This window comes from Cyberlindnera jadinii, assembly GCF_001661405.1.
Source record: "Cyberlindnera jadinii NRRL Y-1542 unplaced genomic scaffold CYBJAscaffold_5, whole genome shotgun sequence".
NCBI classification, from domain to species: Eukaryota; Fungi; Ascomycota; class Saccharomycetes; order Phaffomycetales; family Wickerhamomycetaceae; genus Williopsis; species Williopsis jadinii.
In genome coordinates, this window is record NW_017963656.1 from 86,221 (window position 1) to 108,321 (window position 22,101).

Genomic DNA, 22,101 nt, shown 5'->3' on the forward strand with positions numbered 1-22,101 from the left:
AGCCTAGACGGGCGGTGTCAGCCTACGCCAACAACCCCAGCCTACACGGACAGCCTCAGCCTACGCCCGCAACCTCAGCCTACGCCGACAGCCTACACGGACAGCCTCAGCCTACGCCCACAACCTCAGCCTACGCCAACAACCCTTTTTGTGGCCCCTCCGCCCGCCGCTACCACGCACACCGCTCCATCACGCACTGAAAGCAACATTACTACTCACACCAATGAGCTCACACCAACAAGCTCACACTACAAACACAACAACAGCCATGATGAAGTGGCCAGCCGGGAAGGTCAAGCTCGTGTTTGTCAAATCGAAGGTGTACGTACATCCGTCCAGAAGAGCCCAGGACAACATCTGTGGGTTCCTCTACCTCTACGCGGAACAGGGCTCCACGGACTCAGACTTGGTTGTGGGCTGGGTGCCAGAGTCGTTCCTAGCAGCTGATGAGCTTGAGCAGTTCAAGCAGGCAGACGTCAGTGCCTCTGGTGAGGTGTTCTTCGTGAGAAGGCCCAGCACTGGTGGGTCCTTCAGCTGGCAAGTGCCGCTCAGGGCGGTCTTCAGCATCCAACATCGCCCTCCGAGCTTGGGGACGATGAACGGCAGCTTGTTGTTCAATACGAGATCCTCCGAGGAGAAACTGCCCTGGATGTTCTTCCACGACGTCGAGTGTCCCTCGACACAGGCCTCTGAGCGCCAACGAGTCAAGGACTTCAACGTGTTTGGCGTAGGGACCGAGTTGTTCTGGGGAGGTGCGCAGTTCCTGGAGGAACTCGGGAAGCACTGCGTATTGGAGAGGTCAACTCTTGAGAACAGCGTGCTCTTGGTGAATCCTACGCAGGACGACTTGAACAACTTCAGCCCAACGAACGTTGAGAAGCCTCAGTATGGGCTGAAGAACTTTTCACAGGCCGTGAGTGAGGCTCGCTGGAACGTGCTACAGGCATTGGCAAGGGTGACGACTTTTGCCAGAAGCCACGTGAATGGTGCTATAAGGGACTCGTCTACTCTCAAGTCGTTGCTCGTTCATCCTGAGGTGCAAAAGGTCAACGAGGACTTTGACTCTGCCAGGATCTACCTTGCGAAATGGGCCCTGGGAGTCCAGGAGGAGGCAGACCGTAACCGTGCTCAGATGCTGTTGAACGAGGAGATGAGACAGAAGCTATACAAGGAAATGGGGATTGATTGTAACAAGCTGTCTCCTGAGGAGATCCAGAAGGCCCATGAGAACAGCAGGCCCGTTTCTCTGTTGGAATGGAGTGGATTTTTCGATTCTACAGGCAGATTGGCTATTACTGTTGACGAGCTCAAGGACCGCGTGTTCCACGGAGGATTGGCCCCTGAAGCACGGCCAGAGGCATGGCCTTTCCTACTGGGAGTGTATCCGTGGGATTCATCGTCACAGGAGAGAGACGATCTACACAAGGTTATGGTGTTACAGTACGACATGCTAAAATCGAGATGGCTGCCAAAGCTCACGGACGAACACGACGAATACTTTAAGGACCAGAAGTTCAGGATTGATAAGGATGTTCAACGCACAGATCGTTCCATGGATCTGTTCAAAGACGAGGATTTACCTCCATCCGATGACTATGATAACGACGACGTTGCCAACATCAAGAACCACCACTTACAGAAACTTCAGAGCATCTTGTTGACGTTTAACGAGTACAATGACAAGTTGGGCTACGTGCAAGGCATGAACGATCTACTCTCGCCTATCTATGTGATCTTGCAGGACGAGGTGCTTTCATTCTGGTGTTTTACCAAGTTTATGGACCGAATGGAGCGTAATTTCCTCAGTGATCAGCGTGGAATGAAAGATCAGATGACCACGCTCAACGAGCTTACCCAATTCATGCTTCCAGAGTTCTACATCCACTTGGAGAAGTGTGACTCCTCAAACCTCTTCTTCATGTTCCGTATGTTGTTGGTATGGTTCAAAAGAGAATTCAGCTGGAATGATACGGTGCATCTATGGGAAGTGCTATGGACCGACTTCTACTCCTCACAGTTCCACCTCTTCGTCTCATTGGCTATACTACAGAAGCACGAGAGGATCGTCATGGCACATCTGACGCAGTTTGACCAAGTGTTGAAGTATTTCAACGAGCTGAATGAGTCTCAGACCGTGGGCTTCAAGTTGAACGAGTTGCTAACCAGAGCAGAGCTACTCTTTTTGAAGTTTAGAAACACAGTGAGTGTGATGGATACCTACAGCTCGACCGATGATGGCAGTGCCAAATCGCCCATCGACGACCACTTGAGGAAGCTCCTCTCACGTGAGCTCGTCATCCAGAAGGAACTACAGAGAGTGAGTGGCTAATTCACCAATATACGAAGATATGATCATGTTTCAGCAATCCACTTGGTGCAAAGTTTCGGTACCGTCTTTATCGATGACCAAGCAACTGAGCTGACCACCGTAGACACAGCTGGAGTCCAAGCCTTTTGAATACTTCTTCAATTGAAGCCCTGCTCTAGCAAAATGCCCATAGTAGATCACGTTTCGCTCATGCTTAGGCAGAGTCTTCTGGAGTTGATTCCAGGAGTGATACCAATCTTTGTCCATAGCGAGCAGATCAGAAACCTGTTGCTTATCCAAGGGCTGGGACTCAACAACGCCCATGTGTGAACATATACCAACGCCCTTGATGTTCAACACGACCGGCAACCTCACCAGGTAATGGATATCCTCTGGAGTCAGTTTCCTAGCAATTTGCAGCTCGTTGTCATACTTGCCCACGTGCTTGTCCAGCTTGAACACCTCTTCATCTTCGAACATCAGAGGTCGAAAGCTCTGGTATTTGCTCAGGATGTTGAGCTCGTGGTTGCCCAGCACACCGGTGGCATTGGCCTCCCTTGCCCATTTCATAACTCCAAGTGAGTCTGGTCCTCTTGATAGGAAGTCTCCCAGCAGGACCACCTTGTCAGTGGTGTTATCATAGTGGACTGTGTCCAGCAGCCTCATAAGCTGGTCAAAACACCCGTGGACGTCTCCAACCAGTATGAGCCTCTCATGCTGTGGCTCCCAGACGTCGTACTTCACCAGCGAGGGCAGCTCAACCAGTGGAGGAGAATACATTGGCAGCACGATGAAGACATAAACCATTATTGGCAGAGCAATGAGAGCACTTACCCAAATTGTACGGCTTGCAAGTATACTCCTGGCCCCTGTGTCTAATTGTTCATAGTCCTGTCTATTCATCTTGATCGGCGAGAGGTATTGGAGCCAGAGGTTATGGAGTAATAGACAAGAAGAAGTGGAAGTAGAGCCCCATGAGAGCTTTCTGGTTGCACGGGAAACCAGCACCGCGAAGCCAGCACCTATGTGCCAGGATTAATGTACTAATCTGGAATATTTCCGAATTAGGCAATCCCATCTCACTCTACAATGCTATGGTAGTATTATTCCATTAAGCCGTTACAAACAGCGTGCTGCTTACATTATCGTGCAGTCCTTATCATCCTTCACACTCTTGGAGAGCCTCTTGGTATGCCTTGACTGTGAGAGGTTCGAGTGAGCATGTGTCTGGTATTCATTATGGGATGAGCTGTGTGATGCCTTCCGCAGCTGGCTGGGCAACGGCTTGCCCGTCATGGTGTAGGATGACTGGGATGCCAGTCTCGACTGTGGCTGATGCTGTGCACTGTGGTTGACGTTATACAGGGACGACGTGGAGGTTGTTGAAGCTGATCTCTGGTCGAATAGCGTGGTGGACGAGTTCATCGTCACCTGAGTGCTGGTTCTCTCCAGCACGGCGTACATGTCACTGTTCAGCTTCTCCACCCTGAGAATCGGATCAATGCCACCCTGCAATATGGAATTCGCAAGATACGTGTAGAGACGAGCCCAGCACCTCTCCATTGCCAGGGTCAAGCTGTGGCCAAAGCGATCCTGTACGGTCTTCAGAAACGCAGCGCCCATAAGTTCGAAGTGTGGTGGATCAATGCCGAGTATTCTTGCGTGTCTCTTGCCCAGGTTGTTCAAATAGTCGTCCAATTTGTCCAGGTGGTCCAGGTTGATGATGGCAGTCGACAGCACCCCGGAAAACGACATGGCTTGGTGCTTTATGGAAGGGAACATCTTCTCCAGCTCAGGCTCCATGGCCATGAGGTTCGAGTAGAACTGGATGCAGAAGAGAGACGATGCGAATGAGCTCTGGTTGCCCTCCTTCGACAGGTCGTCGCTGATCATCTCCTTCCACGACGAGCGAACCATCTCGATCTCCTGGGCAGTGAAGTGGAGACTGGGCTTCACGTTCGCCTGTGCATCGAACTGGACGTCGGAGGAGAGCGACTGTGTGGTGGTGGAGCGTGAGTGCGTACGTTGGATATCGGAGAGCATGCTTCAAAGGCCAGGCAGTGGGATCAGTGGCACATCAGATAGCAAAGACATAGGGAGAAGTTCACGAGGTCACAATCGCACCGACAGAGGTACATATATAAATACCACATAACATTCCCTCCCACTTACAGTCGGCTCCCCCATGATAGAAGAAATCGTTCGATGAGGGAGTAAAAAAAAAACCTTACAAATTCTTGCGTCATTGAGGATCTGCAATGCACGCCTTTTCTGCCCCAACCGATAGCGTGCGTCTGGGTTTTTTATGCTTTCTCACAGGCTTTTGCCGGAATGCTAGTGGCTGAGTGGGAATGTTAGTGGATGGACAGGAAAAGGGGATGAACAAGGGGGGGGGGGAGCATACAGGGCATGCGAAGAGGGTTTTCATTATGTCAATGAAGGATTCCATGACGGCACTCTGTGGTAACGCGGGCCTCCAAGCAGAGCGAAGACATGATGGATTTGGTGAAGAGCATTAGGCAAACCAGGTTATTATGGTGCATACAACGGCTGAGCCGGCGGAGGGCTACTTGTCCTTTTCTTTAGGCGAAAAAGGCCCCTTTTTCCTTCCGTGGTTGATGTCATGCCAGGTGCAACGTGCGACTTTTCACGTATACCACTGAGTCGTATTAACACAGCATTGGCAGTACTTAGTAGCAAACCAATGGGAGAGCTGGTTATGAGATAGATCACAAACCATCGATAAACAAGTACGTGTAGTGGCCTTTACATTGAGTCCTCTATCCAGTTTAGAGTTCTGGCTAACGCCAAAAAATAGAGTTGACGCAGTTCCTGCAGCCACCGACATACAGATCACCAACCCAACAACCTGCCTAGGGAAGCGAAGAAGAGCACGGTGGGCTAGGCCTGGGATCAAGCAAATACACTTGGGAAGGGTGAGAGCAAACCGTACGCTGGCAGGCAGGGTTGTATCTCGCTGCGCGTTGTCAAGATCAAAACGCATCTCATATAAACGTAAAGCCCTCGAGGTAATTAGCTCAGTTGGTAGCAAAATAGCCTTTTTTCGTGCTTCAATGCAACTAATAAAAGGTTTTCCACGATAAGCTCATCATACAAGCTTCATCTCCTCTGTTCCGTCTTTTTTTTGGGGGGGGGAGGGGGGTTCCTTGACACACTGCTCTTATGCTTCATGCTCTGTGTATAGAGCTTCGAATTTCACGCTGATGACTTTGCAAGCTGTGGGAATGTATACCGTTTCCAAATCCCCTTTCCGGAAGGAGAGATTTTTTGAACAACGGCTCTTTTCCCTTTCTCTTTGCCATGACAACGCTCCTTGATGGAGCGCATACGCTTACAGTGTTCCACTTTAGACTACATCCTTTACTGCACGATAAAAAACTTTAACCAATGTATAGTTCATAATGAACACTCATCACCACTTAAGTACGCCCAACAACTACCACACAGACACGTTCTGTTATACGCAACGGGCCAGTGGTTCGTGGACCCGGTGATTCCCTTTCCCATGATGTAAAAAACGTCATCGTTATCGCCACGGATGTACTCACAACGTAAACATCTCTTCAATTTCTCCTTATTCGTAATAACCATCTTGGTGACATCATCAATGAGGTCAGTGCTGAGATCAATCACAATAGGAACTGGGTCATCATTGCTCAATAAAACCTTTGATGGGATAGTGTTAGGTGCAACGTCCAGTTTTAACCATCTGGTATCATGGAAGAACAACTCTGAAAGTGGGTGTTCCTCATAGTGCTGTTGGAAAAGAGAGAGTAGTCGACTGTCCAACCCTGCAAAGTTACCAGTAAGTTTACATTCGAAAACCATCGCTTGTTCCACTGATAGACGGTTCTCCTTCTCTTGTGGAATCAACGTTTCAATCTGCATCAAAAATTTCTCAAAATGTTCCAATTCTACAAGTTCCAGCAGACTCTTGAACCTTTCAGCACTCTTTTGCAAAATCTCAACGTTTAGAGAACTTGGTCTCGGTGTTTGCATGTGCTGTTCCATAACTTTGGTCAAAACACCATCAATCTTCTTCACACCCGCAAGACTGTAAATCAACAAGCTTCTTGGAACGGTACTCAACAGCAATGTGACAATAATGGATTCATGTCCAGAGCTTTGAGAGAGTTTCATCAGTTCTTGAATAGTGAAAATGACAAAATCTATAAGCCAGTTTATCGTCCCCACTGTACTGAGAACACTCTCAGATCTATATACACCATCAATCAACGATTCACTAACGCCCTTATTGACAATCCTCTGCTGTTGGTGGAAGAGTGTACGTAGTGTAACCATGATACTGAAGGAGATTAATCTCAAGTTCAATATTGCCAATGCAATTGTACTCTGCTGATTTGTAGGAAGAAATTTACCCAAGGAATATTGCAAAGATAACAGTTTTTGCATAGGCGGGTTCACCAACAATCGATCTATCTGCTCTTTAGAAATATCAAGGGTAAAGTTTAATGACCTATGACTTTCCTTTAAAGTTGTAACAATGATTTCATACCTTAGCTCTGGGTCGAGTTTTGAAAACTCATTTAGTATGAGCGCTATCAACTCATCAGCAATGGTATTCGTGTAACAAGCGGAGCAGAAGAGGTATGCAATCCCAGATGACATCTTTAGGATGTCTTTTGCATCCCATGCATTCTGAGATTTCCTCACAACTGGGTGGAATTCAAGCACACCAGAGGTTAAACTGACAAAGCCAGCCATCGACGGACACACTGCGATACAATCAGGGTTGGTCTCTGTCATTGGAAATTCAAATCCACAATCCAATAGAGAACTCATCGTTGAAGATGCACCGATGTGCAATTGTAAATTCTTTCTAGAACGGAGATGAACTCTTCCAGCAGCTGAGGTGACAATCACGTTCATATCGAAGTTTTTCAATTCGATATCCAGGAGTTCCCCATCGAGGTAGTCTTCAGCCTTTAACACCAAATTTGGAAACCCTTCAACGGTACCACCATCCGTCTTAAACCTTAGATCTTTGTAAACTGTTGATATTTGGTACTTTTGTAACAACGTACGATTGTTACAACCAATGCCTTTAAACGCAATCAAGATATCCAAGTCAGTATCCATGGAGTAATTAGGACTTATAACTTCTATTTGATCCAATTCCATGGTTAGGCCGTTTGAACCAATTTTATTCAATCTCTCCATGAGTAATTTCTCCACTTTGAAATTGGGCTCACATGATTTCAAATTCCACGACACCGAGAGTTTATAAACCTTTAGGGACTGGTCCTTTGGACAATAGCACACCACAACCACATCTCCATCCCTTAAGAACCCGATACTTGCCTGGCTAACCCACTCCCTTGCAGGTTCTAACATTATTCTATGCTTCTTAAACTCCATTGTGATTCCCTGGTAGTAGAAGTCTACTGAACCATCTCTTCTTGCAATGAAACACCCAGACTTGCCGTTTGGATGAAGAAACCCATACGGTTTATACTGATGTACCGAATAGTTATACCTATTCTGTTCTTCGCTGAACACCGCCGGCGAACTCGAAATCACAGGCTTATCCACGTTAATCCACTTGAAGGCAACACATTTGGACAAGCTCTCATCCTCACAGCGTCCAGCATCGTCCTGGTAAAGGATCTCAACGTCCTCAAAGCACGAAAGCTGGTGCACGTTACCGTTCTTAACGATTCCTGTACCCAATATTGAAACTCCTCCAACCTGGTCAACAACCAGCAAATCCGCACCAGAGGGGGACCACACAACAACCTGAATCGGCTTACAGCTCGTCTGTGAAGCTGTTTTGATCTCGTAGCTCTTCTTCGACGACAGTCTCCACGACTGCCCTCTCAGCGACTCCAGCTTTGATATCGATAAGTTCGTGGAGGAAGTATGGTGTGCAAACGCGATGAACCCATTCTTCGACCAACTTATAGGGCTTGAAACGAGGTGTTAGTACAATCATAGGGCAGGAAACGAGTGAATAAACCCACTTTGAGCACCGATCTCTGCGTATTATCGTCATCTTTCCTTTGACAACTTAGGAAGATGGAACGGTTTGTTTATATTTATAATCAACGGTTTTGTGGTTCTTTTTTTTGGGTTTTGGTGGGCGGCTAATTATGAAGCTCGGGGAAAAACATTGTAAACTACCCGATTAGGGAATTACCGAAAGAGGAAATAAGTATACACTGCGTCGGACTGCGTTTACGTCTACAGATGAATCATTAACAAGCAACAAATATATTCTTACGGAGATATACAATTACAGACTACTTGACAAGGTTCTTCTCGCCGAGGGTGAGCTCGGTCTTGACAATTTCGTCATCCACAGAGAGCTCGTCAGAGGATTTGTCAGATACGTCAAGCTCGTAACGAAGATCGCTCTTGTGCTGTTTCTTAGCGAGGTAGAAGATGACGTAGAACAAGATCTGGCCAATGAACACGAATCCCAGGTTAATGGACCATCCCATGAGGAACCGTGGCGAGTGTTTCAGATTCCATTGCAGAGGAATGGTCCAGGCCTGAGTAGCGTAGGAGTAAGAGTGCATCAGGGCTAAGATTAACCCCTTCTTCTCGGCACTGTCTTTACAGATGATCGCAGCCCAGGAGTACCAGGACGGTGCAAGGCCATACCACACGGTGGAGAGGAAGAAACCCACAAACTTGAGACCCTGAGGAACATTCCACACGATGAGAATAATGTTCGAGAAGTACTCAATAATGAAGCAAACCATCGTTATGTTAAACCTTCCGTAGACATCACACAGTGTCGGGACGAGAAGCATGGAGACAGAACCGATTGCCGCACTAACTGTCGGAATATTGTTTCTATCAGCGACACTGTAGCCTTCACTCTTCAAGTACAAGGAGAAAGCTGAGGAGTATGTGATTTGGTGATGGACAATCCACAAGAATGGTAGCAAAATGAACTCCCAGGAGAAGATAATCTTCTTGAAAGTAGCTGCATCCCAGGACTTTGATTGGACAACCTTGTGCTCTTTCAGCCTTCTTCTGGCAAACACCAGGTCGTCGTGTCCTAGAATTGCATGTTTCTCTATATGATTTGGTGTACCAGGGAACACGATGATACCATAGATGGTCACCACTGCGGTGATAAGACCATCAATGATGAACTGCCAACGCCAGCCTTCGAGGCCATTTCTACCGTTCAAGGAGCTGTGCGCCCCACTTTGGATATAACCAGCAACCATGGTACCAACACCAGAGCAGAAGTTATAGAAACCTGCCCTTCTAGACAATTCCTCAGGCGTGTACCAACTTGAGATGATATAGTACTGGCCTGGGAAGGATGCAGCTTCAGACAACCCAACAAAGAATCTAATGACGTAGATGTGCTCAGCAGTATGGACAGCAGCATTGGCAAAAGTACAGATACCCCAGATCGACTCGCAGACAATCAAGAGCCAACGAGCCCAGCCCTTTTTGGTGATGAAGAACATCGCAGGAATCTGACCAACACAGTAACCGATGTTGTAGAAAGTACTGAAAATATTCAGCTCATTACCGTTGAGGTTTAAATCCTCCTTCATACCAGTGACATAAGCATTGGTCAGGTTCATCTGATCAAGATACTTTGTGAAGAAACTCAGCGCACAGAATAGTGTGACGGCAATGTCCACCTTGAAGACATGCCACTTCTCAAACTTTGAATAGTGAGAAGGGTACCAGTCAAAGACGTAGATAAAGGCAAAGATCTTTTGCCATCTTCCATCACGCTTAGCGGGCTCGCCTCTCGTGACATCGATACTTTTATCTAAGAACTCATCTGGCAGGCTTTTAGAGGCTTCAGACTCATTGGTGATGAGATAGTTACCAAACTTCTTCAGTCCAGAGGTAATACCCATGATGCCTCAATGTAGTCTGCTACTGCTGGTATAAGCTCTACAGCGACGTGAGAACTGCGACATAACGCTTGTCTTTATATACTTGGGGTCCAATAGAACCAAAATAATAATAAACCAATCTCTTCTGTGACCGACTGATCAGTCAGTGATTATACACAAGTCATATTCCTGTCCTTGGCCAAGCTTGGAAGCAGTGGCTTCTTCTCTTGTCGGGCTACTAAATAATTATGAGCGTTTTTGACTGTCGGTGTGGCGTTGAAGGAACAACGGAAAAGGGTAGAACCAAGCGCCTGAAGCAATGTAGAGCAAACGGAAGTTGGCCTCGATGTATCCCACTACAGTTTTGGAGTACGTGGGCCCCACTACGCTGTGTAGTGCTACTGCTATTTATCGCTTGGACCGGATTGAATGTTGAGTTAAATCTTAAAACGAGGGTACTCGCTTTACTGGGTCATATGCATGGCATTTGAGACATGTGGAGTGCTCACAATGTGGTGATTCATGTCATATGTACAAGTACTGGAGCAATAGAGCTTACGTAGCTATAGCCTCCTAATCTAGAGTCGCCTGTATGTCACCAAGGTGAGGCTCACGCAACAGCTCATGCCATAAACGGAAATGTAAACGACTTTCAGAGACCGGAGTGCAGAATTTGATTTGGTCACCAGTATTTTGCACCTTTGGTTTCTTTGAGCATATGCCTAGGTGGCTCACATCCAATGACATCGATACTTTTATCCACGAATCCACCTGGAAGCTCAGACTCAGCATTGTTGTTCCTGATGAGGTAGGGACCAAACCTCTTGATCGCCAAGTCAACGGAATTCGTCATTTCTTTGAAGCAGAGCCACTGCTCGGTGCTCAGAGGATACAAGCTTGACTGGAAAGAATTGGCTTTACCGACGAAACAATCAGCTTTACCGACGAAACCATCGCTGGCCCCTGTATACACTCTACAATGTGTCCTTTATCTTCTATATAGCCTTGCCCACATATCGAGTGGTTTCCACAGCAACAATGGTACCGTCATCGCTGTCATCTTCAGCCCACCGAGACATGAAACCTGTCCATTCCACCAACGTAGGCATCCTGTAACAGCTCCTCCAATCCGACATTCCTTGATCCATGACAGTGGTGTAAATAGGTGCATATGTCGGGATACGTGTCGGTGTGGCGTCTTTTAGCTAGTTCGTACTGAGAAGCGCGCGCATGCACACAGTTTAACTCATTTATGTGCATAATTCAACCAACAATCAATTGCCAATTCCGCATCCATTGGTTGTAATGTGGTGTATTCTTATCTCTGTGGGCATTTCAGCGTGACGAGTTGCCCATTGGGACCAATGGGCTCTCTTGAAGATGTTTCTGGTGTTTCTGGTGTTTAAACTGTGGAAAGCTGTGTGTTGAGCTCTGCATATGCAACCCTGTGAAGAGTCGGACAGCAAATGTTCAGAAGCCTACAGATATCATGAAGACGTGGATATACTATACAGGTGCTTTAAAAGCCCTCATGCTGTATCCTAAATAGGCGAATTAGACGATACACACAGTGAAATGTAGGTGAAATGGCAGTTCCTTTAGTAGCTGAGAAAATATTCGCTTTGAGGATGACCTTTGACCAACCACTTGGTGTTCTCTTCTGGTGTTCTCTTCTGGTATATGGTAGAGAAATAAGTCTTCACCATGCCAAACTCAAGCAATTCCAATGGCTCCGAGAGAGACGGTGGAATAGTAGTGAGCATCAGAGGCGAAGAATATGACTTAGGCGAGCTTCCAGAGAAGCTCAAGCTCAGACTTCTGGCTCTTCTTCAACAGAAGAAACAACCGTACGAGAAGCCACCGTTGGATAGCATCTTCAATTTGGCAGACTTCACAGACGTGGCTAGAAACACTCTAAGTGAAAACACATGGTCTTATTATCGTACAGGAGCAGCTGATGAGATCACGCTCAGGGAAAACACGCAGGCGTGGAGAAGAATATACTTCCGTCCACGTATCCTTAACAACGTCACAGAGGTTTCTTTGGCGACAGAGCTGCTGGGGTCCAAAAGTGCATACCCGTTTTACATCACTGCATTTGCAGGCTGTCATCTAGACAACAATGTCGATGCGGAAAAGCCTCTTTTACGTGCAAGTGACGAGTCTGGAGGTGTGTACATGTTGCCATTCCAGACCACCTTAGGGATCACACAACTCAGTAATGAAGGTGAAGGTGATCAGTGGCTTCAGATCTACGTTGGCCAGGATCGACAAAGAACTAAGGAAGTCATCAAAGAGGCTGAGGCAACGGGTAAGATCAAAGCTCTATGCTTTACAGTCGACATGGCCCAGATTGGACGTCGTGAAACCCACCAGCGTGTCACAGGAGATGGCAGCTTCGTCAAGCATTTCTCAGGCATTTCGAGTTCTTTCAGTTGGGATGAGGTTAGGGGATATAAGGACAGCACACACTTGAAATGCGTCTTGAAAGGCATACAAACCAAGGAAGATGCTGTAAAGGCCATTGAGTATGGGTTTGATGGGATCATCTTGTCAAACCATGGGGGCCGACAACTCGACACCGCACGCTCGGGCATCGAGGTGTTAGCAGAGGTTCACAGGGAGTTGAAGCTGAAAGGGCTAGAGGACCGAATTGAGATCTTTGTAGACGGTGGTGTCAGTAGAGGCTCTGATATCGTCAAAGCCCTTGCATTGGGTGCTAAGGGTGTAGGTCTAGGCAGAGCCATGTTGTATGCGCTTCAGAGCTATGGTGAGCCAGGAGTGGCTAAGGCTATTGACATATTGAGGAGCGAAGTTGAGCTAACGTTGAGATTGTTGGGTGTCCGTTCAATCGGTGATCTGGATGAGTCATATGTCGATATTACAAACCTTCCTCTGAACAGAGCTACCCACTGAAAGCGTTTTGTTCATAAGATGGGATTAACGTATGGAAACCACTTGTTGTTTCTTATCACCACGTGACCCTCACGTGATCAGATGGAGAAGCTCGAATCTGCAGAGAGCTCCGATATGCAAAAATTACGGGAATAACCGTTTTGGGAACTATGACGTAGATGAAAAGAGATCGGATTTGGCGCCGGAATAAGACACTGCCAGGAAAAATAGAGTTTTTTCTTTTCCAAGGCTGATGTTAAGAGTTTTAACAAAGAGTTCGGCGTAGCGTTGTTGTAACTTGTGACCTCTTTCTTTTGTTGAACAAAGCTTGTAGTTTAACGAATGGCTTTTCGTCCCTGTCTTCTTTTTGGCCGTGTCCAACGCTTCCACACTGTTCAGTGACGTGTCATGATTGTGTGTGGTTGATAAGGCGTAGGCGGAGTGAAAAGAGTACGTGGATATTATGTATGGCCGACATCCACGTTTTGAAATTCACACCCGATTTTTCTTATCAGACCAACCGTAGGCCTTCGAACTGTCCAATTGGCGAGGGAATATAACCGTCATACGTCCTAGATTTGCGAGGAGGCGGACAATAGCCCCCCAGTCCAACCAAAGGTAGTCATATGTAGTCGATTGGGCAGAGAGGAGGGCGAGGTGGAAGATATCATGTAAGGTGAACGAAGCCAGCTCGCTCATCGATTTGGCTTGGTCAATCGTGCAACTCGCCGGCGAAAGTGTAGCCCAGAGTGCAGCAGCAGCAGCAGCAGCAGCACTGCTTCCAACCCTGGTGGACTGGCCAAACCCGGTGCGAGAACGCTGCTCGCTGTACGGGAGATCTCCTTTGTTCGGAGTTTCCACAACAACAAGCCGGGGGGGGGGACCCCCCTCCCACAGATCGGAATTGCTTCACGAAGCGTCGGAAGAGCCAGAACAGCGACTGTGCGTTGCCGGGGGCGTGCTGGCGGGGGATATCCTATCTACATTGGGTTAAAACAGATAAGGCGCTTCCAACGCTCATCTGAGCACCACAATGCCAGCGGGATTAACACCCACAGGGTGTTTCCACCGTGTCGATTTACGCTGAAACTCGTCGCAAATCGCTGGTGTCGACCGAGCAAAAAAAGAAAGAAAGAACACGCACGCCGGAAAAGAAACAAATCCCCAGCGTCCCCTAACCAGAAAAAGCTTCTTGCCCTGGCAGGCCAACAAGTTCTGTCGTACGAGCGATCCAGTCGAAGCAGCCCATCCACGCGCAGCTGGCGACCACTTGGGCACCGTTGGAGAGCCACCATCGCCAGCTCCACGCTCCACTGGACTGGGGCCCGGAACGGGCCCACCCCAGGCCGCAGCGCGCTCTCCCTCGCTCCCTCAGAGCCAACACGCGCACTCCAAAAGAAGCGACATCGCACGGTACGCGCACACCGGAGAAAGCGTCCAATCACCGGCGCTTACCCAATCAGACCAGCCAAAAAAGCAATTCCAGCCCGCGTAATCTCTGGCCAATCAGCGCGCGCGCCGGCCCGGTGACTTAAACCCGGCTGGACGACACCGGCTCATCGAAACTTTTCACATATAAAGGCACGATGCGATTGCAATTCTTTTCAACACACCAATCGCCCATCCTCTTCTCCAAGGTAGCACTCTTATCTACAACCAACACCCACAGCACCCACAATGGTCCAACCATCCGAGCCAGAATTCGAACAAGCATTGAACGAGGTTTACTCAACCTTGAAGGCCTCCTCTCTCTTCGAGAAGGAGCCAAAGTACCTGAAGGTGCTCGACGTTGTGCAAATTCCAGAGCGTATCATCCAGTTCAGAGTTGTGTGGGAGAACGACAACCACGAGGTTGAGGTGAACAGAGGTTACAGAGTGCAGTTCAACTCTGCTCTCGGTCCATACAAGGGAGGTTTGAGATTCCACCCTACCGTGAACTTGTCTATCCTCAAGTTCTTGGGTTTCGAGCAGATCTTCAAGAACGCCCTGACCGGCCTGAACATTGGTGGTGGTAAGGGTGGTTCCGACTTCAACCCTAAGGGCAGATCCAACAACGAGATCAGAAGATTCTGTTATGCTTTCATGAGAGAGCTCTCCAGACACATTGGTCAGGACACTGATGTGCCAGCTGGTGACATCAACGTTGGTGGCCGTGAGATTGGTTACCTGTTTGGTGCCTACAAGCAGATCAGAAACTCCTTCGAGGGTGTTTTGACCGGTAAGGGTTTGACCTGGGGTGGTTCTTTGATCAGACCAGAGGCCACTGGTTTCGGTTTGGTGTACTACGTTGAGCAACAGATCAAGTACGCCACCAAGGGTAAGGAGGACTTCACCGGCAAGAGAGTTGCCATCTCCGGTTCCGGTAACGTTGCCCAATACGCTGCCTTGAAGGTTATCCAACTCGGTGGTAAGGTTGTCTCTCTCTCCGACTCTAAGGGTACCATCATCTCCGAGGAGGGTGTCACTGCTGAGCAAATTGCTGTCATTGGTAAGGCTAAGATTGCCTTCAAGTCTCTTGAGGAGATCATCAAGGACCCAGCCTTCGAGACTCACCCAGTTAAGTACATTGCCGGTGCCAGACCATGGATCCACGTTGGCCAGGTTGACGTTGCCTTGCCATGTGCCACCCAAAACGAGGTTTCCGGTGACGAGGCTAAGGCCCTTGTTGCTGCTGGTGTCAAGTATGTCGCTGAAGGTTCCAACATGGGTTCCACCCAAGATGCCATTGACGTTTTCGAAGGTGAACGTTTGGCCACCAAGTCCGCCTCTGCCCCAGCCGTCTGGTACGCCCCAGGTAAGGCCTCTAACGCTGGTGGTGTCCTTGTCTCCGCCTTGGAGATGGGTCAGAACTCTCAAAGAATCCAATGGACCTCTGAGCAAGTTGACTCCGAGTTGCACAAGAGAATGATCAACTTGTTCGAGGAGTCCATCAAGTACGCCACCCAGTACTCCAAGGAGTCCAACAAGGAGTCTCTTCCATCTTTGGTTATGGGTGCTAACTTGGCTGGTTTCGTCAAGGTTGCCGACGCCATGTTCGACCACGGTGACGTCTGGGCTTAGACAAGGTGCTATACATAAAAAGGGATACGTCTTCTGTATAAAGATTTAATGACTGTTTGGATTTTTACGTCTGGTTTTATTACTTGAAGCCTGTAGACTAGATGCCAATGCGTTGGTGATGCAAGCGAAGCAAGCGAAGCACACACCGCCATAGACTGGCGCAGCTTGCCATGTAAGGCCGTTACAACCGTGCAGCCTGCTCAACGGTGACGATGATGAGCCCGAGCACGCCACTGAGCACCAGGATGCCGATGTACTTGAGGACGTTTACCCTCAGGCTCAACATCACGAGCAACAGGAAGGCGAGTGATGTCATGGCGAGGAAGGCCAGAGAGCCTCGTAACGACGTTGTGAGCCCTGATGAGAGGTATAGAACAGCCCTGAGCACCGGGCTGGTCTCCAAGAGATCGGTGATGTCCACCATGAGCTCCTTTGCCTCAACCATGCCAGCTGCTAGATCATCAACGTGGTGATCCATCTTGCTCAGAGAGCTGTTCAGGTGGTGCGCAGACCTTGATGCGCCCTCCAGGCTGGCATCGAGTTCCCTGTGCACGTCCACGGTCCGCAGCAGCTGCGTGTAGAGACGCTGAAGCCCATTGCTCGTTCCTTCCAGAGACTGTGCCATCAACATGTCACGCTCCTCCAGGTCAGTGACGAACCTGAGCCTGAGGAAGTCCAGCTGCTGCGAGAACTCCAGGTCGATGCCTTCGAACAAGGCCACGAGGTTGGACTCGACGGCCTCGCTGCTCTGCCTGGCCAACGCCGTGGCGTTGGCACTCATCTCACCCAGCTTGGACATCTGCGACGTGACGTGGCTCCACATCGTCTGTAGCTGGCGCTTCGACTCGCCAGCTTCCTTTTCAATCTGAGCCATGAGCCGCTTCAGCCTGGCGAAGGACTGCTCGCTCTCCCTTTTCAGCCTGCTGGACTCATCGACACACTCGTGCAAGCTGTCAAACACCTGGGCGTAGTAGGAAGTCACGCCCAGGAACACCGACCATATCTCGTCCTTCTCGTAGGGCAGGCTCTGCTGATGGCAGATCTCGCCAATGGACCTGTAATACCCGCTGTAGGTTGTCCACCACTGGCTCTTGGTCTCCAGCGCCGTGACACAGGCTGCGTACTCCACGGAGGCCTCACTGGGGGCCTCCCCAGTGGAGCGGTCCCTGCCTGTGGAGCGGTCTCTGCCTGCGGAGCGGCACTCAAGCGGATACTCAACATTGGCAACCTCGAACTCGCACACGGACAGCTTCGCCGCTGTCATTGCCCTGATCTTCGGGTCGATCTCGTTCAACGGCGTCTTGAGACACTTCGACAGGATCGGCATGATGGCTGCTTTCACACACGACGTGTCGTACTGCGGCTGCTCAGCAAACAGCGACACTTCTCTGCTGGCCCGTGTGAGGTTGCGGTACCGTTGGACGATGTCGTCCACGGTGTACTCTCCAGTAGACAGCGACGATACAGAGGCGCTCGCCACCAGGACGAGGGCTAGACGGAAGAGCATGGAGATGCTCTTCCCTGCCTGGCCCACGGTGCTGCCTCTCACATCCCACCACGCTGCTTTTATACTGCTCTGTCCGCCCACCGTGGTGTATCAGAACTGTTTCATGAGACACATCGCGTGTGCCTTCGCTACACTTCTACACAGCCAAACAGGGCCTACAAGGGCCTACAAGGGACGTAGAAACACGCGGAAAACGGCCCAGCACACCCGTGCCCACCAAGACACTACGAGCTACACACACACAACCACACACCTCCGCCAATTGGGCTCAGCGGGCAGAGAAGCCAGGGGAAAAGGTGTCAAAATTGGTTGCAAACTCGCCCTTGATCATCCACCTGTCGGCCTGAGCTCCCGAGACGCGCCGACATCACCAAACTCCGGAAAAACACCGTGCCGGGGTGGCATGTCTTTGAGCGCTACATCAACACACAATTGTGGGCAAATGAATGGGAAGATCCTCAACAAAATGGCCCATTTCAACCGTAGAGCGGTGTTTCTGGTGCTGTTCTATGCCTGTTGTGCTCAATGTGCGGATATGGTGATGGAAGGTGACGACTTGCCGTCACCTCAGCCCACGCACGCCGCGTCGAAGACGTTCCACTGGATCATGACACTGGGCTTGACGCTGATTCTTCCCTCGATCTCTGGCGTGCTGGTGTTTGCCGAGAGACTGCACGCTGCTGTGATCTTCCAGCTGGTGTCAGCGGCGTACGCAGTGGTTGAGGTGGTGTTCTTGTCGTTCCCTGATGGCGATGGTGTTGAGAACAGGACGTCAAGGGGAACGGGCGTGACGTTTATGCTGATGAGTGCCGTCACCGTGGTGTTTGCCCTGGTGCACTCGGGCTCCAAGGTGCTGCAGCCAAAGGCCATGGGCAGGATAGCACACATGGGCGAAAGAAGCGTTAGAATCGTGCACAGAGCCCTCAGCGTGCTGGTGACCCTTGTAGGATGGGTCCGTGTTTGTATGGCGCCGATTGCGCTGTTTGGGTTCTGTAGGGACAAGCACACTGGCCAGTGTATTGCCCATGGAATCATGGGCTCAGCTTTCGTGTGGTATGGCTTTGTCTATGCGATGGTGCTGGTGCTGCCCTACTTCAGGGAGTCGAGCCATCCAAGATCACAGGAGTTTTATGACTCGACGCTGATGATGGTTTGGGGCGTGGTGAACACGTTCACTGAGCACCGTTGGGGCAAGGAGCCTTGGAACCACGGTGACTACCAACACACTGCAATGGGCATAATTTGGTGGTGTGGTGGCCTGCTGGGCATGTTTCTCTCCCGTGGAGGCCGTCGCTCCTTCGTGCCAGCGTTGCTATTGATATACACAGGCTGGGCCATGTCAGAGCACGTTCAGATGCTACAAGTCAGCACAAAGGTCCATGCGATGTTTGGCATAGTGCTCATGACCGGTGGTGCGCTGAGAATCATGGAGATCTCATTCCTGCTGAGAGATGAGCGTTCAATCCCTGGTAGGATCATGTCATTCCAGTACCTGCCTTCGTTCTGCCTTGTGGAATCAGGTGTTCTATTCATGGGTGCCAACGAGGAGCAGCTGGAGCTCGTCTTGAGGCTCCACGCTGATCATAGCTCGTACATCATGGTTGTGACGGGTGGTGCCTTCATGATCTACCTGTGGATGCTCCTGTTACTGGAGCTTTACCAGAGATTGACACTGACATCGAACATCAACCTCTCGAGCTATGCTGCGTTGGAGAGAGAAGCAGATGCCAGGGAATTCGAGTTGGACGATATCGAAGAGTAGATATATATATATATATATATACGGCTAATTACAAAGATAAAGACAGGTGACTCTATGTATGTAAAGATAAGCAGGGAAAGGAAATAAATGGCCCATCTTTTGTTCTTTTGGAATGGATCTTCACTTTGTAGTGCTTGTGCGGTTGTCTCCATCATCATCCTCATCAGTGTCCACTTCAAAGCTATCAGATCGTCTAGTGCTCGTGGTTTGGGAACCGGCCAAACGGCTGTCCTCATTGTCTTCATCATCAGACTCACCAACGTCTATATTGTCCAGCCTGTTGTTATCACTGGTGTCCAAGGTGAATATGCTGGTATCATCTTCACTTGTATCTGTATCATCTGGTCTGATGATATCGAATTCGTACTGTTCACGTCTTCTGATGAGACGACGAGTCAGCACAAAGTTGTATATGAGGATGGCGAAGAATCCCACGACAATAATGGCGAGGAAGTAATTGACATAGTGAGGAGACCATCTGTCAGTGTACTGGCCCTCCGTGGATTTGGACTCATCATCGGTTTGCTCCTGTGTGTCTGTTGGCACAGGCGAGGTTTCCGATGACGTGACTGCCACTTCGGATGATGTGGTGGCAGATTCAGATGATTCCACTTGTACGGATGAAACACTGGTTGCAGAAGATGAGGTGACTTCGGATGACACCGACAAGTCAGACACCTCAGACTTCTGAGAGACAACAGCATTCACAGGCTCTGTCACATCGTTGTCTTTCTTTTGGCCATAGAAGCTCAATTTGAAGTCCTTCAAGACCACGTTGTTGGTGTCATCATGGTTTTCAACACGAACTTTCCACTTACCGTTTGGTGAGCTGTCTCCCCAGTGTGCCACTGTCATGAATGTCCAATTCTTGAAGCCATCCTTGGATTTGTCCAGCTTTCTAACAACTCCCAGGTTCGACACAGTGCCACTTGGTGAGATCAGGTCTATTGATACCTGTCCTCTTATCGAGGTATCCATATTGAGATGTAGTTGAACGTGTTCCAAGTTCTTGAAGTCTCCCAACTGATCAATGTCGAATTCATGAGTGTACTCCTTGTCCACTTTGACGTTGGCACCAACGGTATCAGAGGAAATATGGACTTGCTCGTTAACGTTCTCCCATGTCTTGGCCAGCTCCACAATCTTCCAGGCATCCAATCGACCATAGCCGTACTTGTGCGAGTACTTCTTGCCCATTGCAGTGTCCTGGTACTCGCCATCGTTTTCGTTGATCAAGTCAGAAGACAAAATGGTGATGTACTGAACATCTCTCCATGTCAATTCTGGGTTGGCCTCCAAGACTAAGGTGTAGACACCAGCAGCAAGTGGTGCAGCTGCAGAGGTACCACCGTGGTGTGCAGTACACTGGTCGTGCAAATCAGTCGAGTGGATGTATTCTCCTGAACCTGAGCTGTAAGTCACCACCAAGACAGCTGAACATGCTTCAGAGTAAGGTGGGTGTAGTCCCTTGTGGTCAAGAGCACCAACTGTGATCGAGTAGATGCTGTTTGTATAGCCATCGTAGTTACAGTTATCGCCGTGCATGCCACCATTACCAGAGGCAAAGACATAGATAGCACCTTTCCCCTTTCTTCCCTCCTGAACACCTCTTCTGATAGCTCTTTTAACCAGCTTGCTAGGTGCCTCCATCGTTTTACCGTTATCCGAAGGCCCCCAGGAGCAGGAGTAGATGTCGTTGACGTCTAAGCCATAGACCAGCGCAGCAGCTTCATCCTCCTGTGTGATATCACCAGAAAGAATTCTGATACCAGAAACCTTTGAATTGAAGCCCACGCCGACACCACACACGTCGTTCTTTACCGCAGCAATCTCGCCAGCACATCTGGTGCCATGGTAGTCATCTCTCAGCGTTGGTTTCGGCAGCTTCTGGTTGGCGTTGTAGTCCCAGGAGCCTTCTTCACAGAAGTTATCAGCGAGATCCTTATTCTCGTAATCAAGCCCATCGTCAATGACTGCAGCAACAACACCATTCCCCGTTATGTTCTGGGCCCACACGCCCGTGACGTTCACGTCGTGCGAAGGGTAAGAGGGGTTGATCAGGTGCCACTGAGAAGCGAACTCAGGGTCCTGTATTTGGAACTGCTCTTGAGCGTCTTGGACACGTTGCATCGACGAATCCATTGGTGGATCAGCAAGCACCACCGGCACTGGCGCTCTTTTAACCAGTCTCCTTGGCGACAGCTGGTGTATCGACCTTATTCCTTCATCAGACAGGTCCAGCTCGGTGAAGTCGAGTCTCTTGTGCAGCGAGCCGCCGTCATCGTCGCTTCCATCACCGTCAAGGTGCTTAGGCTGAGAAAACACATAGTGTCCAGGATTGCCTCTGGCGTCGTGTTCGTAGTGCCAGTGAGGGAACGACAGCAGCAGGCTCCGTATCTGGGACCGGTCATCCAGCTCCACAGCGAAGTAGCTCTTCGTCTCGTAGTCCCTCGGCGGGATCTGCGACGAGTAGACACCGCACACCAACGTCAACAACAAGGAAGGCCTCATCGTTATCTCTTCCGCACAGACAAAAGGACACAGGCCGAGTCAGAACAAAGATATCGTATCTTCAACAAAGAATACAGCAACTGGCGCAGAGCAACGTTCACAGGAGAGCCACGGTGCCTCGAAGCTGAGCGTTGTTGAAGGTGGAAACAGCGGGAAGTTGATGGTTGTTTGGGACGAGTTTTATAGGCCAGCAGCACTTTTT

At 49.5% G+C, this 22,101-nt stretch overlaps 11 protein-coding genes across 11 annotated transcripts; 4 read left to right on the forward strand and 7 right to left on the reverse strand.

The window, feature by feature from the left end:
- Positions 1-271: 271 nt before the first annotated feature.
- On the forward strand, positions 272-2,329 carry GYP7 (GTPase-activating protein GYP7; the record flags this gene model as incomplete). The annotated part of the gene is made up of 1 exon (XM_020212650.1): positions 272-2,329. The coding sequence occupies one exon, from the start codon at positions 272-274 to the stop codon at positions 2,327-2,329; it is 2,058 nt and encodes a 685-aa protein (XP_020070847.1).
- A 30-nt stretch (positions 2,330-2,359) lies between these two features.
- Positions 2,360-3,211, reverse strand: PPN2 (putative serine/threonine-protein phosphatase; the record flags this gene model as incomplete). The annotated part of the gene is made up of 1 exon (XM_020216364.1): positions 2,360-3,211. One exon carries the CDS (start codon positions 3,209-3,211, stop codon positions 2,360-2,362), a length of 852 nt encoding a protein of 283 aa, XP_020070848.1.
- A 234-nt stretch (positions 3,212-3,445) lies between these two features.
- On the reverse strand, positions 3,446-4,351 carry CYBJADRAFT_172585 (uncharacterized protein; the record flags this gene model as incomplete). Its single annotated transcript, XM_020216365.1, has 1 exon — positions 3,446-4,351. The coding sequence occupies one exon, from the start codon at positions 4,349-4,351 to the stop codon at positions 3,446-3,448; it is 906 nt and encodes a 301-aa protein (XP_020070849.1).
- Positions 4,352-4,856: 505 nt separating this feature from the next.
- Positions 4,857-5,519, reverse strand: CYBJADRAFT_77135 (uncharacterized protein). The gene has a single exon (XM_020217933.1). The coding sequence runs from the start codon at positions 5,310-5,312 to the stop codon at positions 4,956-4,958; it is 357 nt and encodes a 118-aa protein (XP_020070850.1). The 5' UTR covers positions 5,313-5,519; the 3' UTR covers positions 4,857-4,955.
- Positions 5,520-5,614: 95 nt separating this feature from the next.
- Positions 5,615-8,363, reverse strand: SIN4 (Sin4p). The gene is made up of 2 exons (XM_020217115.1): positions 8,311-8,363; positions 5,615-8,255 (listed from the first exon to the last, which is right to left on the reverse strand). The coding sequence occupies exons 1-2, from the start codon at positions 8,340-8,342 to the stop codon at positions 5,726-5,728; spliced, it is 2,562 nt and encodes an 853-aa protein (XP_020070851.1). The 5' UTR covers positions 8,343-8,363; the 3' UTR covers positions 5,615-5,725.
- A 226-nt stretch (positions 8,364-8,589) lies between these two features.
- On the reverse strand, positions 8,590-10,185 carry CYBJADRAFT_149973 (MFS general substrate transporter; the record flags this gene model as incomplete). Its single annotated transcript, XM_020213334.1, has 1 exon — positions 8,590-10,185. One exon carries the CDS (start codon positions 10,183-10,185, stop codon positions 8,590-8,592), a length of 1,596 nt encoding a protein of 531 aa, XP_020070852.1.
- Positions 10,186-12,018: 1,833 nt separating this feature from the next.
- On the forward strand, positions 12,019-13,056 carry CYBJADRAFT_121260 (FMN-dependent alpha-hydroxy acid dehydrogenase; the record flags this gene model as incomplete). The annotated part of the gene is made up of 1 exon (XM_020212344.1): positions 12,019-13,056. A coding segment is annotated over one exon (1,038 nt), but the record flags the coding sequence as incomplete, so codon positions are not given.
- A 1,489-nt stretch (positions 13,057-14,545) lies between these two features.
- Positions 14,546-16,225, forward strand: CYBJADRAFT_77214 (glutamate dehydrogenase). Its single transcript, XM_020217935.1, has one exon. It carries the CDS (start codon positions 14,737-14,739, stop codon positions 16,117-16,119), a length of 1,383 nt encoding a protein of 460 aa, XP_020070854.1. The 5' UTR covers positions 14,546-14,736; the 3' UTR covers positions 16,120-16,225.
- Positions 16,226-16,300: 75 nt separating this feature from the next.
- Positions 16,301-17,626, reverse strand: KAR5 (Kar5p; the record flags this gene model as incomplete). The annotated part of the gene is made up of 1 exon (XM_020213656.1): positions 16,301-17,626. One exon carries the CDS (start codon positions 17,624-17,626, stop codon positions 16,301-16,303), a length of 1,326 nt encoding a protein of 441 aa, XP_020070855.1.
- A 541-nt stretch (positions 17,627-18,167) lies between these two features.
- On the forward strand, positions 18,168-19,388 carry YTP1 (Ytp1p; the record flags this gene model as incomplete). Its single annotated transcript, XM_020212658.1, has 1 exon — positions 18,168-19,388. The coding sequence occupies one exon, from the start codon at positions 18,168-18,170 to the stop codon at positions 19,386-19,388; it is 1,221 nt and encodes a 406-aa protein (XP_020070856.1).
- A 60-nt stretch (positions 19,389-19,448) lies between these two features.
- KEX2 (kexin KEX2) lies at positions 19,449-22,053 on the reverse strand. Its single transcript, XM_020217934.1, has one exon. The coding sequence runs from the start codon at positions 21,897-21,899 to the stop codon at positions 19,509-19,511; it is 2,391 nt and encodes a 796-aa protein (XP_020070857.1). The 5' UTR covers positions 21,900-22,053; the 3' UTR covers positions 19,449-19,508.
- Between the last annotated feature and the right edge of the window lie 48 nt (positions 22,054-22,101).